Genomic DNA, 15,939 nt, shown 5'->3' on the forward strand with positions numbered 1-15,939 from the left:
GGTATCAGAGCAAGACACCGGGTGATGTGCCAGCGAGGAGGCTTATCCCTGAAGGGGGTGGACACGAGGCGTTGTGCCAACAAGGACGCTGGGTGCCGAGGGGGGTGGATTGTGAGATCCTATATCAGTTGATGAGGAGAAAAAAAAAATTGTTTATAAGGGCGTGGAAACCTCAATAATATAAAAACCTTGAGGGGAAACCCAAAGAGGATGATATCATCTAGTGGTGGGCCTCGAGGGGGTAGATTGTGGGATCTCACATCGATTGGAGAAGGGAACGGGTGCCAGCGAGGATGCTGGGCCTCGAGGGTTGGAGTGGATTGTGGAGTCCCACATCGACTGGAGAAGGGAACGAGTGCCAACGAGGACGTTGGCCCCAAGGGAAGCGGTGGGTTGTGAGATCCCACATTGGTTGGGGAGGAGAATAAAACATTCCTTACAAGGATGTAGTTTTAAAAACTTTGAGAGGAAGTCTGAAAAAGAAAGTAAACAAAATGAAGAGCTGAAAACGAAAGAACACGGCGGTGCAAAAGACAACGGCGATAGTCGTGAGGCGATGGAAACTAATAGAAATGAGGTGATGCACAGCTGATACCGAAGACGAGAAAATCGAATAAAGATGAACAACCGAATAATAGAGAGCCCGAGCTCGAAGAGAGAGAGCTCCACTGGCTGGAAAAGCAATTCGAGGAAGAAAGAAGAAAGAGGATGAGAATGGAAGAGAGAATGGAAGAAGAAAAGATGACAGAAATGCAGATTGAACATGAGAAATAGATGGTTCAAATGCAAGCTGCAATCCCTTCAAAATCCCTTGAAAATCCCAAAACAATGACGAAGAAGAAGCCCATGCGATTAGCGAACGAGCCAATGAAACTGCCAGATCTCGAGGAGGAGAATAGAGATTCAGAGCAACAACCCAAAACTGCCGTGGATAAATCTGTGGAGAAGTCTCAATTGCAGACGTTGAAATCCCTGAACGACCAACTTTCGAAGGAGAAAGTATTGATTGAAAAAGAAAAGAAAGTTTTAGAAAAGGAGATCGAAAGATTAGAGAAGGAAGTGGCTGAGCTGAGTGAGAGTCTCTTCTATCTCAAACGGGAGAAAAAAAAGAATGGGAATGTAATCTCTGATCTTATGAAGAAAGTTGAAGAAGGTGTGGAGAAAGAGAATGACATGTTAATGTAGATTGAGGCTCTAGTGGACGAGCTAGTGANGAAAAAGAATGGGAATGTAATTTCTGATCTTATGAAGAAAGTTGAAGAAGGTGTGGAGAAAGAGAATGACATGTTAATGTAGATTGAGGCTCTAGTGGACAAGCTAGTGAGGGAAGAGAAAGATATAGAGATGTTTACTCAACAGAGAGACTCACTCGACGTGAACCTGAATCAAATCCAACAGTAGGCAGTGAATTTACGACACACGATTGAGATACTCACTCGTGATAAAGCCGAAATGGAGGAAGAAAAAATGCTAGCTGTAAATGTCGCTGTGGACTTGAGAAGAGAATTGAGTAAAATGAACGAAGCCATGATGTCTGAGTCAAGCGTGGCTAAGAACGGGAGAAATGAAGAGTTGGTGTCTCAGATAGGCTGTTCTCGAGAAGATCCAAATAAACTCTCATCAAAGAAGAAAAAGCTTAGTCTGCTGCTCGAGGACAAGGAGAGAAAATTGAAGANGAACTCTCATCAAAGAAGAACAAGCTTAGTCTGCTGCTCGAGGACAAGGAGAGAAAATTGAAGAAACCACGACTGAGCTCAAGAAAACAAAAACGACGCAGGTGGAATAGTTGAATAGAGCATTTAAGTTTATGGGGAAGTTTTGTTGGGAATAAACTTAAATGGAAAAAAGAAAAGAAGGGTAGTTTTTGATTTTGTTAAACTTAGTAAGGCTTTTGAAATGTGAGTCGTAAGAACGAAAAGGCCAAACAAAAAAAAAAAAAGGAAGGGACAACAATCACTTGAGGAGAGAATGGGTTATGGGATCGCTCATTTTAAATCTCAGAAACTCTATAAATTGATTCGTTTTCATTGTAAAAAGCAAGAGGCAAAGAGGAAGAGACAGAAAGCAAAGTGTACCGTGTAATAGAAAAGAGTTTTTTTCATAATTTCCTTTGTCCCCTTGTCTCTCCCCTCTCGACACCTCCTTCACAGCTTCGTGAGAGTTATTTAAACAAGTTGGTTTCAGAGCGAGCGTCTATTTTCTGCAAGTTTGTATCGGAGGGGATTGTTATTACAACAAATTGGTATGAGAGCGAATTTTATTTCAACACTCTTTAGGGGCCATTATTGAACGATTCAACTGTTCGTGAACTTTCAAGTTTGTATCTAGGAGAACGTCCAAGTTCATATGTTTTAACTGTTAAGTGATGGACTGTGAAATCTCATATCGGTTGGAGAGGGAAATGAAGCATTCTTTATAAGGGTGTGGAAACCTCTCCCTAGTAGACGCGTTTTAAAATAGTGAGGCTGATGGTGAGATACGTAACGGGCCAAAGCAGATAATATCTTCTAGCAGTGGGCTTGAGCTGTTACAAATGGTATCAGAGCCAGACATTGGGCGGTGTACCAACGAGAATGGTTAACTCCCAAGGGGGTGGATTGTGAGATCCCACCTTAATTGGAAAGGGAAACAAAGCATATCTAGAGTGTGAAAACTTCTTCCTAGCATACGTGTTTTAAAACCGTGAGGCTAACGACGATACGTAACGAGTCAAAGCTGACAATATCTATTAGCAGTATGCTTTAGCTATTCAATGGATGTTTTCAACACTAACATCAATACAAGTTCATAAATTCATCTTCAGTGGCATACATGTCATGATGATTTTCGTATCCTGTTTATAAGGTTTCATCATCGTTATGTGTTATTTATATATTGTTTGGACTGCCAAGATCAGCATAGTACTTAATGATCCATCCTTTAATGATGTTAACCTCTGTCTCTCTTTGTTCCACCAACCACTGTGGATCCGTTTCATTTGCTCGTAAAATGTCCAAACAATGAGATCCTGGAAAGTTCAAAACATGTCAGCTCAAAAGAACAAAGCTTTGAAGTTAGAATTTATGAGTCTGAATCAAACCATTAGGCGTATGGAGTGCAAGGAGACTGTCAGATAAGTCATGCAACACTCTGCATTCACAAAAAGAGAGAGAGAGTTGAAGTAAAGCTTATTGTTCTTTATGTGCAATAAATGTTGGAGCTTTCGTTTTCGTTCACCCGCCGCTGCTATAAGGGTCCCTGAGTCCATTGGAGAAAATGATGTTGCTGCCAAATCTCTTAAGGATGAGTTTTATGTCCTGAAATTTGAAGGGAGACAAAGAAATTGTGAGATTCTACGTCGGTTGGGGAGGAGAACGAACTATTCTTTATGAGCGTGTGGAAACCTCTCCCTAGTAGACGCGTTTTAGAAACAAGGGAAGCTTGAAAGGGAAAGCTCAAAGAGGATAATATATGTTAGCAGTGGGGTTGGACTGTTACAAATGGTATCAGAGCCAGACACTGGGTGATGTGCCAGCGAGGAGGCTGATCCCTGAAGGGGGTGGACACGAGGCGGTGTGCCAACAAGGACGCTGGGTCCCGAGGGGGGTGGATTGTGAGATCCTTTATCAGTTGATGAGGAGAAAAAAAAAACATTGTTTATAAAGGCGTGGAAACCTCTCTAATATAAAAACCTTGAGGAGAAACCCAAAGTGGATGATATCATCTAGTGGTGGGCCCCGAAGGGGGTGGATACGAGGCGGTGTGCAAGTAAGGATGCTGGGCCTCGAGGGGGTGGATTGTGAGATCCACTAACAGAATGGTCGGATGCACCCCGAAGGGTGGTGGATACGAGGCGGTGTGCTAGCAAGGACACTGGGCCTCGAGGGGGTAGATTGTGGGATCTCACATCGATTGGAGAAGGGAACGGGTGCCAGCGAGGATGCTGGGCCTCGAGGGTTGGAGTGGATTGTGGAGTCCCACATCGACTGGAGACGGGAACGAGGGCCAACGAGGACGCTGGCCCCGAGGGGTGGATTGTGAGATCCCACATTGGTTGGGGAGGAGAACAAAACATTCTTTACGAGGGTGTAGTTTTAAAAATTTTGAGAGGAAGCCTGAAAAAGAAAGTAAAAAAAAGACAATATCTACTGTAGATTTGGGCGGTTACCGTAATTTCAATAAAGAAAATAAAGAAAAAGAGAGAGGTGGTTGAAGTGCATACATGGCCTCCATAATAGGTAGTGACCCAGTGAGGCCTTGGAGACACACCGTATAACTCATTGCAGTAATCTATGAAGCTTCCAAGCTCAAAATTGTATGCTGGAAACATAGTATCATTGCCTGTGCTTAATGGCATCACCATTTCACTGCATCTCTGAGTTACACACACAACACAAAAGCTTCTTAAAACGTCAAAAAAAATGAAGCTTTTCGAAGTTCGATGCATTCCACATCGGTATTCGTGTAATAAAAAGATTACCTGCCACCTCCATCCCACATCGGTTTCAGTTTCATCTCTGGCCTGATTCATGTAGCAGGAAAGATTTCCTTTATAAGCAAACACCCCTGCAGCAATTCTGTCAACAATTCCACTTCCTGGTGAAGCTCCATCAATGGCATCACAGATTATAGTGACTGGATACCTTGGTGGGTGGTCGTATTGGGCTGCGACGGTATACATAGACCACAAGAAGTCTTCCAGCTGAGCGAAGTTCTTCAGAGGACTAAAACAAGAACAACTGATTTGAAGCACAAACTTCATTAAATTTGGATATGAGAAGCCATGAATTCTAATACCTGCAACTTTTGAACTCTTTGCTAAGAATGGAAAGGCCATCCGGCTTGGAAGCAATTGTTTCAATCTTGGACCAGGAATCCCGAATGGTTTCATAGCAACTTTCACTAACGTCCTGCAAATTCATTCACATTTTTGTGTGTTTAAAAAGTTCAAAAGGTTCAAAAGGATGCATTGTTGTTGTTGTTGAAGGATCTTACTCTGAAATCCTTAGTGGCAATGGAATAGTATGCATCTTGTGGCGTGATATTGTCGAAGTAAAGGATTGGAGCTGAAGAAGCAAGAGCTCCAAGGGCGACATGAGGATATTTCAAACGAAACCATGCAGCCAACACTGTTTCCCACAAAACAAAACAAAACAAAAAAAAAAAAAACATGTTCTGTTATATAGAGTTTGAACATTTTTGTAACCGCTAGCAGATATTGTTCGCTTCGCATGTTACGTATCGTCATTAGCCTCACGGTATTAAAACGCGTTTGCTAGAGAGAGGCTTCTACACCCTTACAAGAAGTGTTTCGTTCCCCTCTCCAACTGATGTGGGATCTCACAATCCACCGCTCTTGGTGGCTCAGCGTCCTCGCTAGTGTATGGCTCTGATACCGTTTGCAACAGCTCAAGGCCACCACTAGCAGATATTGTCCATTTTGGCCCGTTACGTATCGCCGTTAGCCTCACGGTTTTAAAACGCGTCTGCTAGGAAGAGGCTTCCACACCCTTACAAGAAATGTTTCGTTCCCCTTTCCAACCGATGTGGGATCTCACAATCCACCCGCTTGGAGGCCCAGCATCCTCGCTGGCACACTACCCGGTGTCTAGCTCTGATACTATTTACAACAGCTCGAGGCCACCGCTAGCAGATATTGTCTGCTTTGGTCCATTACATATCGTCGTTAGCCTCACGGTTTTAAAACGCGTCTGCTAGGGAGAGGCTTCCACACCCTTATAAGAAAAGTTTCGTTTCCCTCTTCACCCGATGTGGGATCTCACAATCCACCCCTCTTGGAGGCCCAGTGTCCTCGCTAGAACGCTACTAAGTGTCTAGCTCTGATACCATTTGTAACAACCCAAGGCCATCGGTAGTAGATATTGTCGGTTTTGGCCCGTTACGCATCGTCATCAGCCTTACAGTTTTAAAACACATCTACTAGTGATTCGTTTCCACACCCTTATAAGAAATGCTTCATTCCCCTTTCCAACCGACGTGAAATCTCACAATTTTAAACGAGAACCCACTTACTTCCACCATATGATCCACCAAGAACAATCACAGGAGAATCTTTAGCATGCAACTCCTTTTTAACATGTATAAGAACATCAGCATAATCTGCTATTGCTTGAGCAGAGTTGAAATAGCCTAAAGTGCTTGCATTCTTCAATGCTACCTCCCTTGATCCAAAGGGTATCGATTTCCCATAATAACGATGCTAACAACAAAACAAAACAAAATCATATAAACCCTCCAAAGCATTAAATATGAACCACACAAGAACATGAAAGCTCTTACCTCAATATAAACAAGAAGAGCCCCAAACTGAGCAGCATTATCAGTCGAGAATCCCACAACGTTCAAATCATTATCCAGTGGACCTTCAGCTCCCAAGTAGGCAAGAATGGGAGCGCTCGAATTTGCGCCGCCCCAATACTTAAAGTTGATTATATATCTATGAGCGAACGTCGTGTAGCTTTCAGGCCTATAATTGAAGTGATCTAACGTTTGGTTGTAATAAAATGTCTTGAAATCATCCGAAAGAGGCGAGGACAGAGCTTCAGAATCTCTGTCGGTTGGACTAAGCCTTGGGATTCTGTACTGTGTTGCAGAAACACAGGCTGAAAGGATGAGAAGTAAGCAAGGAAGAAGCATCATGGCAGAGTGCTTGGTTTGGCTTGATCTTCACAAACAAACAGCTCCTTTATATAACAAAAAGTTGCCCGGTTAACCGGTTCGAGTCTCGAACCAGCGGTTGGTAAGCTAGGCCAAGGCGCCTAATGAAAGGCAGTTGAATGGTTGAGTTGAGTTGAGTTGATTGTGGTCGGGAAGGCGAGTAAGTTATAGAGGTTTCTGCCAAATAAAGACACTCTTCAACAGCTTCATTCCCAAATATGCAATGAAGCTGTTGTCCTTATCAAAAATTTGCTTTTCTAATGCTAAAATCAGTTCAAAATTCCTAGTTTTAGAATAGTGTCTTCGTGAAGAAAACTTCTAATCTTAATATCTTGATGTGTCGGTTAGGGATGTTCGTTGGTTGAGTTGGGTCCGGTTGGCTGAGATACTTTTTAGATCTAATCCAATTGTTCGGGTTGAAAAATTTTCAACCCTAACAACACTTATTAATTAATACAATAAAATTTTTGAGTTGAATTGATTTCGATTGTTTGGGCAACTAAATATATGTATATATAACTCGATCGTATATAAAAATGATATTATAAAATTTATAATAAATTCGAGTTGGTTTAGTTCAACCCAATCGAGTTTCAGGAGAACCAATAAACCAATTCAATCTATAAAATTTTTATTTATGTAAGACCGCATAAATTAGGTTGGATTGATCATATTTTTCTAATTATCAACTTTTGTCGGTTTTGAAGATCGGAAGCTAAAGCTTAGAAAGTGGATGGAAAGTTCAGCAGTAAACCGACGATTGGTCCAAGTTTGTGCCATTGAAAAAGTCTTTTGAAAAAACATTAAGTTCATATCTTGAAATGACTTATACTAACCTGTTGATACACATATGGTTTTAAAATAGTTCATCAGATCTTTCTAATGCAATACTCATTGGTCTCGTTTCCTCTTGTAGATCCATTTGGAACCAATAGGTTTTACCTCATCTGGTCGATCTACAAGTTCCCAGACTGAATTAAAGTACATTGACTCAGCTTTGATCCACTGATCTCTATCTTAATCATTCATTGCTGTTTATAGGTCAATGGATCCTCAACGCTATCCTCAGGTATGATGACCTATGTTTCTACCAAACCCCAAGTAACTATTGGGTTGAGTTATAACCCTCCCACTACGTCAAGATATTCTCAACTCTTGAGAAGGATGTGATTGACCACAAGTGCCAGCTTCATCAACAACTCTTGTTGAAGGACCAGCCTGATCAACAACTTCTTTTGTTTTATCAGTTGCTTCTTTAGAAATCTCACTCAATACCAGTTTGCTGCGAGGTTGATGATTTCTTACGTGGTCTTCCTCTAAGAATGTAGCATTTGTTGATACAAACACTCTATTTTCTTGAGGGTCATAAAACAGACCGTCTTTCGTCTTTTTGGGGTATCCTACGAGTAGGCATAATTTTGAATGACGTTCTAATTTCTTGGGGTTTTGCACCAACACATGTGCTGGGCATGCCAAAATCCTGAAACACTCTTAGAAGGAACCATGTTCAAAATGTATGCAGCAGTCTCCACTACATATCCCCAAAACGAATCAAGTAATTGAGCGAAACTCATCATAGACCGAACCATGTCTAACATAGTTCTATTTCTCCTTTCTGATACACCATTCTGTAGAGGTATACCAGGGGCTGAGAGTTTAGATGTTCTTCCATGTTCTATCATATAGTTCTGGAATCTAAAGTCCATATACTCTCCACCTCAATCTGATCAAAGTGTTTTAATAATTTTTCTTAATAGATTCTCAACCTCAATCTTATACTCTCTGAACTTTTCAAGAGCTTCGGACTTGTGATGCGTTAGGTAAAGATAGCCATACCTTGAATAATCATCAATAAAACTGATGAAATATTCATACCCTCCTGTGCTTTGACATTCATTGGACCACAAAGATCTGTATGCACGAGTTCTAAGGTTTCTTTGGCTCTATAACCTTTTTCGAATAAAGATCGTTTAGTCATTTTACCCTCAAGACAAGACTCACATGGAGGTAAATAGTTGTCTTCTAACTCATTTAGAAGTCCCCTTTTAACCAATCTCCCAATCCTATTGAGATTAATGTGGCCTAGTCTTAAGTGCCAAAGATAGGTATTAGGAGAAATCTTTTGTCGTTTATTTTGAGTTTCAGCTGTTTTAAACATCACAGTATTTAAAACAGCTTTTGTTTCGCTCGGCTTTAACATATATAAGTTGTTTTCTAGTTTTGCAGAACAAATATGAATACCTCTTTTGCAAATGAACACTTCATTGATTTCAAAAGATACTTTATACAATTGTTCTAATAAACAAGAGATAGATATTAGATTTTTTTTTTTTCACTTCAGGAACAAAAAGTACATTATCTAATATAATGAATCTATCTCCGAAAAACAACTTTAAATTTCCTACTGATCTTGTTGAGACAACTTCTCCTGTTCCAACCCTGAGTGTTATCTCGTCTTCCGCAAGCATTCTCTAGGAACTAGTTTCCTGAAAAAAAGAACAAATATAATTAGTGGCCTCTAAATCAAGTATCCAAGTTTAGGGATCCTTCTCTAATAAATATATTTCTGAAACTAGTAAATCATATTTACCTTGTTGTGCTTTTTTGGCTTTCTTCTCTGCAAGGTATTTTGGGCAGTGACTTTTCCCGTGCCCGTTTTTCATTGCAATGGAAACATTTTTCATTATCTGCATTTTGAACCTTACGTTTTCCGTCAGTAGGAATCTTATCTTTCCCCTTACCCTTTTTGTCATATGCATCCCAAACTGTTCAGTTTGTATTTGAACCAGGGTTTAGGGGACACTCTTTAGTTAAAACAAACTTTAAATCATGATTTACAAGTATTGTGTTTAGGTTTGATTTCCTTGTGTAATTGTTGCCGTTTAATTTCTCATAAGCAAGTAATTTTACTATTGATCTTGACATGCTGAGATTTAAAACAAATTCTATTAGTGAATTGACTTAATCTTTTTAAATCCAATCAGGTTTATNAACGATACTTTAGTGAGTTAGAGCAACTGCTACTGAGGGGCAGTCAATCACTCCTTCACTAAACCAAGACATTCTTGACTTAAACACTAATCCCAGAATAACTCTTATTCCTTTTATAGTCTTTTAGTTATCACCACTTTGGTCAAGAATATACTAACTCTTAGCAATTCTTCGTAAGTGTGACCCGCCATTTTTAGACCTCAGAGATTGGCCCCAACAATGCTATCAAATGAAAAAACCAAAGTTGGGAATGGACCTAAGAAATCCTATCAATTTCTGGAGTTTGCATTGTTCTGACTCTCATGTTATGACCCTCCGAATGGGTAGTTGCTCTAGGGCAACATGCAGGTGGAACATGGGAATCTCACAGTGCAACCTCGTGGTGGAGACCATAGGATGTATTGATATACTTCCTTCTTCCATTTACTATAAATACTTTCTCTATTCACCTTGTTATTGACTCATGCAAATACCTTCCGAATGGAGGCCGCTCAAAGGGTGACACAAGGCCAAGCATGAATCTCACGATGTGAATTTTCCAGAGAGCGTAGAAAGAAAACGATGTATCTCATATACCTTTTTCCTCCCACTAAGTAATGTAGACAGTTGGGTATACCTATTACTTAGGTATATTTCGGCTAATTAAATATAACCTAAGTCTAGGTGATTTTTCCAAGTATAACATTTATATTGAATTTTTACCTATGATGTCTAGGTGATTTTTCATTTTTAAAAAAAATCCTTACATCACTCACGCATGCTGATAAAACTGGGCTAACTAAGCTCAATTACTGGCCCGATCTCAAGGTAGCAGGTGTTCCGTAAACCGTCAACTTAAGTACCTCCAGCCTTAGACAAGATCATGCCAGGTGAGCTTTCTTGTAACCGTAGTTTTACAAGATATCGACCTATTTTAACTATTAAAATTGATCGCGCTTGGTTGTTAACCCTAAGTGAGCATGCATTTATCTTTGTTATAGATTTTAACATCTATCTCGTTTTATGACGTTGCAAATAACCTATAACATGCATCTAACATGCTTTATATAACTATTATATAATCATACATTTCATGCAATAATATAACAATTTATATCTATCACTCATGGAACCCTATAACATGCATACTATACATTATAACACTTATAACATACTTGTAATGCAGGAAATATGCTTAGCCTATGGTGGGATTTTAAATCTATATGACATACTTTATGCATCTACATTTTCTATTTAATTTTAACATACATTCACAATGCATAATTAATTAAACACACTAAAGTGGATTGGTTTTGGCATTTTAATATAAGCAATTAACTAAATTATTATATTAATAATTAAAAATAACTTGAACAGCTCCCGAGGATCACGAACCGGTAAAACCAACCCTTAAAAATGTTGAACCGGACCCCAACCAGCAGAAAAACACCAAAACTGCCTCTTTCATCTTCTTCTTTGATTCAGCTTGCTTTTGTTTCCATTATCGATTAATTACAACCTAAAATGGACTCTAATGACTCCATAAAAATTACAAACCTTTCATTCACTAATTAAAGCCCATACACATTAGGCCAATTACAGCCCATACACATTAGGCCAATTACAATAATTTTATCAAATAGAAGCATAAAAAAAATGTCAAAAACCATAAACATCCAGTTCAGCAACCACAAAATTTCATTCATGAAATGGTACCCACATGCTCAAATTAATGTAAATAAAGTACCTAAAACTTGCTCTGATACCAATTTGTAATGGATCGGATAAAAAAAAAAAAAAAGTCATCGGTAGAACCGAAAACTCCGGCAAACGCTGGAGTTTTCGTTCGCGCAGGACCACAAAGAGTGGCTGAAGGGTGGGTTGCCAGGGAACCCGACCTTGACCTTCAGCCACCCCAATACAACCTGCAAAAAAACAAAAAAAATAAAGAAAAACGAAGAGGACAGAGAAAATCCGATGAAACTCCGGCGAGGCCAAACCCTACGAAATCGACGTCAAAACCTCCATTTTATGCAACAAAAGTAATCCCAAAACCTTTTACACACATCAGGGGTAGATTTAGACGAATCCTAGACGTTGAACACCATCGGCAAGGGAGACGGAACGTCGAATTTCTGAACTTCTCCAGATCCGGGAATGTGAGGCATTTACAAACCAAATCAATACCAAAAATGGAGTTAGGGGGAGGAAGAGACTCGAGAATGGAGGAAAAAGGAGGGAAAAAGGACGTCGAAACGACGTTAACGAGGAGAGAGAAAAGTCACAAAAAAAATGCACAGGCAACCAGGAAAGAAGACGAAGTCCGATCAGAGGGCCGGATCCCGCAACTCGAACCGAACCCAATCACCTTAGGTCAGCCTAGTACCCAACAATTCCCGCGGCCCAGTCGCTTCAGCCTAAAACGCGTAAGCCCAGTTACGGCCCAACCCGACAGCCTCGACCCGAGACCCGCAAGCCTAGTCCAACGCCGACACACCCAGCCTAGCCCACCTACACTTTTCCTTCAGCCCAGGCCAACCTGTCACCCACGAACGACCCGAAACCCGCGAGCGATTCGATAAACCGCGCCTTGACCCGAGACCGCTGCAGACGCGTCGCCCTCTGGTTGTGCCACGTGGCACGACTCCCCTCGACTTCAGTGGCTTATTCAGCTCGAGAAACCTATTTCCAACCCATTTGTCACCTTTCCGACCCTCCCAAACTTAGTTTCGGCCCTGTTTAAGGTAAATCAGATCATTTTAAGGTCGTATTTCACAAATTCAAGTTGGAAATTAATTATGTTTGTGAAATACTATCGAAGGTGACGAATGAACCAATAGGAACCAACCACCAACGGAAGCGTAAAACGTTCACGAGGAGCTAGGAGCTTACGTTTATATTCTAGGGAGTACTTCGGCTAAGGCCTACCAAGTAAGTGGCTCACCCATCGTAGGTTACGCGTTAATTGCTGTTTGTTGGCATGTGCCCGTGGATTCGCACGTGTCATTAAATTGTATGCTAGTTTGTTGTGCTTAAGAACGTAATCATGTGAACGTGAATGTATGCTATGTATTCTACTTAGTTTGATGTGATATGCTATGCATGTGACGATATGTTGTTCTTGAATGATTATGGCATGATTGTATGGAATATTTGAATGTAAACAGCATGAATTGATCTCAGCTTAATGACTTGAGCCCTTACGATTTACATGAGCTCTATCATCCTAGCTTAATTAATATATTTAATACATGTTTTTACATAGATGTACATAGATGTATTTACATTCTTTCCTACGTTCATCAATATTTCATCAATTTCTTTATGAAATGATGAAATAAGAAAAAGTACATTAAGAAAAACCAAAATAGTCAAGGTGCCAAAAGAAGGAAAATTGAATGGAAGATGTCAGGGAACATATTCCATTCACGGATTTTGAATTTTTTTTTTTTTAAACGACTATTCAGTCGTTGAGATGATGATATCTAGAAAGGTGGTTGTGAATCCAAAAATGGATCATTGAGATCATAGATCGTGTCTTCATCTTCTTCCTTTATAATAGAAGGAAAAGACGTCGAACCGACTGATGTGGCTTCTTGGAGAAGCTTTTAAAAATCAGCTTCCGAAGTTGTCTGGGTTAATGCTGCGAGTAGCCTCAACTTTGAATTAAGGAATTTGGAGGTCTTCTTCTTGGATAAATCCTGAAGGTGGCCATTCTCAGATAGCCAGACCTTTACCGCTTTGATGTCTGCGTGGGTATAAGTATATTTATCCCACCATTTGATTTTGATAGTTTTGAAGACCTGTTTTATTTGGTCTTCGGTCTCTTTAATTTGAAAATTCCAAGTTAAAATCCAAGGAATTTGAAAATATACGCAAAAGCGCATGGTCAATGGAAATGGGATTTTGAATATATTTTGAACGAAATAGTGGAACGATTCTTGTATTTGAACTGGAAATATATCTTTGGCTGATCCAAAGATTTTCCACCATTTGATGAACCAAAATGGGTAATGAATTTTATGAGCATACTGGCATAATTGAATGAACCATGAATGCTCGTAATTTTGATACCAAATGACATTGAACCATGCCATCTGATAGTCTCTGTATGAGTAAGAATGAGGAACAAAAGGTTTTGAGAATGTCTTTTCCGTGTATGGATCTTGATTCCAATACGTCGGATTCATGACTTTAAAAATTTTTAATTTTGAATACGCGATTTTCGAAGGATCATCGCGACTCGGAATATGAGTAATTTCGACGGACTTTGTGTCGACTAAAATGAATTCATAAAACCTTCTGGTTTTATGAAGAAATTCTGGGATATAAAAGAATCCCGATGGATAGGCTTTTTTAACGACTTCGCCGATTTTCGGGTCGTCGTATTCTGGTTCTACCAGAGCTTCTGGTATAGACACAGATTTTTGAAAATAGGTTTTGATTTCCGGAACTGGAGAAAAACGAACGGGAACAACCGCGTCCGAATAAGTCGAGGGGACAGAAGGTCCCTTTGAAGTGGAAGAGACAGTGGGTCTCGATGGAGTAACGGCAGATGGCCGTGTTGAAGAGGCTGAAGGCCTCGTCGGAGTGATAACCTCCGCCTGTTTTTGAGAAAGCTTTGCTTTAGATCTGGTCACCAATGTGAAGCCAGAATCCATTGCATAGCTATCGGATGTCATTGGAGCAGGTGTACTTGAAGAAGCATTGGGCTTCTTCCCCTTTTCTATCCCTTTCTTTCCGGTCATTGCTGAGAGATGGAGATGGGTTAGGGAGAATTTTTCTTTGAGAGTAAGAACTCTCTTGAGAGATAATCTGCCAAGGGGTTTTCGATCCCTTTTATAGGCAAAATCTGAAAGTCGAAGCAAGATAAAATGGCTTGCCATCTAGCAAAAATTTGTTTAGACACAAGATTCTTGACATCTTTTTCTAAAACAAATTTAGATGCCCTTGAGTCGGTTTTGATAACAAAACTTTTGTTAATCAAATCACTTTGAAATTTTTGTACACAAAGTACTATTGAAAGTATTTCTTTCTTTACTGTCGAGTAATTTTTTTTGAGTAGAATTCCATATTCCAGAATGGAAACGGACAATGGATTCTTTCTTGTCAAGGGACTGTTTTAGGATTCCTCCATATCCAATATCGGATGCGTCGGTCTCCACTATTAAACTAGCCCTTGGGTTTATCAGCGATAAACACGGAATTGACTTGACAAGGGATTTGATTTTTTGGACTGTTTTGGTATGTTCTTCAGTCCAGGGCTTTGGATTCTTTTTGAGTCTCTCAAAAAGTGGCTTGCAGATGGGTCTGATATTTTGAAGGAAATCAGACACATAATTGAGGCATCCCAAAAATCTTTGTAGTTGGGTCTTATCTGTAATTTGATCTGGAAAGTTTGAGGCAAACTCAATGGACCTTTGAATGGGTTTTATTAAACCCAAATGAATTTCAAATCCCAGAAAACGGATTTTTGTTTGAAAAAGTTTAATTTTGGGTTTAGACACAACTAAACCGTTTCTTTTAACTGTCGTCAAAAATGTTTGAAGATGCTTAAAGTGTTGATCGATGTTTTGAGAAAAAATTAGAACATCGTCAATATAAACAATTGAAAAGTCTTGAAAAGGATTGAAAATATCATTCATAATCTTTTGAAATTCGGATGGAGCGTTTTTTAGCCCAAATGGCATAACGTTCCATTCGTATTGTCCAAAAGGGACATTAAAAGCCGTTTTGTACTTGTCTTTTTCTGAAATCTGAATTTGCCAAAATCCTGATTTCATGTCAAATTTTGAAAATATTTTTGCATTTGAAATTCTTTGCATTAAATCTGATTTATTTGGAATTGGATATCTAATCCATTCCAAAACCTTATTTAAGGGTTTGTAGTTAATTACCAGTCGCGGGACTTCACGTTTCTTTTCTGCCTGGTTGTTGACCTTAAAAGCCACACATGACCAGGGGCTCTTTGATGGTCTAATAAGACCTTTCTCCAAAAGATCATTAATTTCTGCTTTGCAGAATGTTAGTAATTCTTTATTCATTTGAATAGGTCGGGCTTTCGTAGGAATATTTTTCTCCTCGAAAGCTTTGATATAAGGAAGATCAACTATATGTTGTTTCCTATTCCAAAAGGCATTTGGGATACTTGAACAAACTTCTTTTTCTAATTGAGTTTGTAAAGTTTTGATTTTAAACTGGACAGATTTGTTTTGAATTTGTTCTTCTATTCTTTTGAATGAAATTTCTTCTTTCAAAAAAGAAATTTGTTTTTCTTTGTAATTTAATACATTTATTGATTGAATAATTGTA

At 39.5% G+C, this 15,939-nt stretch overlaps 1 protein-coding gene across 1 annotated transcript; it reads right to left on the reverse strand.

The window, feature by feature from the left end:
- Positions 1-2,867: 2,867 nt before the first annotated feature.
- Positions 2,868-6,643, reverse strand: LOC111784536 (lysosomal Pro-X carboxypeptidase-like). The gene is made up of 9 exons (XM_023665205.1): positions 6,280-6,643; positions 6,013-6,199; positions 4,975-5,108; positions 4,777-4,889; positions 4,460-4,703; positions 4,202-4,354; positions 3,217-3,296; positions 3,080-3,129; positions 2,868-3,007 (listed from the first exon to the last, which is right to left on the reverse strand). The coding sequence occupies exons 1-9, from the start codon at positions 6,637-6,639 to the stop codon at positions 2,868-2,870; spliced, it is 1,461 nt and encodes a 486-aa protein (XP_023520973.1). The 5' UTR covers positions 6,640-6,643.
- Between the last annotated feature and the right edge of the window lie 9,296 nt (positions 6,644-15,939).

This window comes from Cucurbita pepo, unplaced genomic scaffold (genome assembly GCF_002806865.2).
Source record: "Cucurbita pepo subsp. pepo cultivar mu-cu-16 unplaced genomic scaffold, ASM280686v2 Cp4.1_scaffold000226, whole genome shotgun sequence".
NCBI lineage: Eukaryota > Viridiplantae > Streptophyta > Magnoliopsida > Cucurbitales > Cucurbitaceae > Cucurbita > Cucurbita pepo.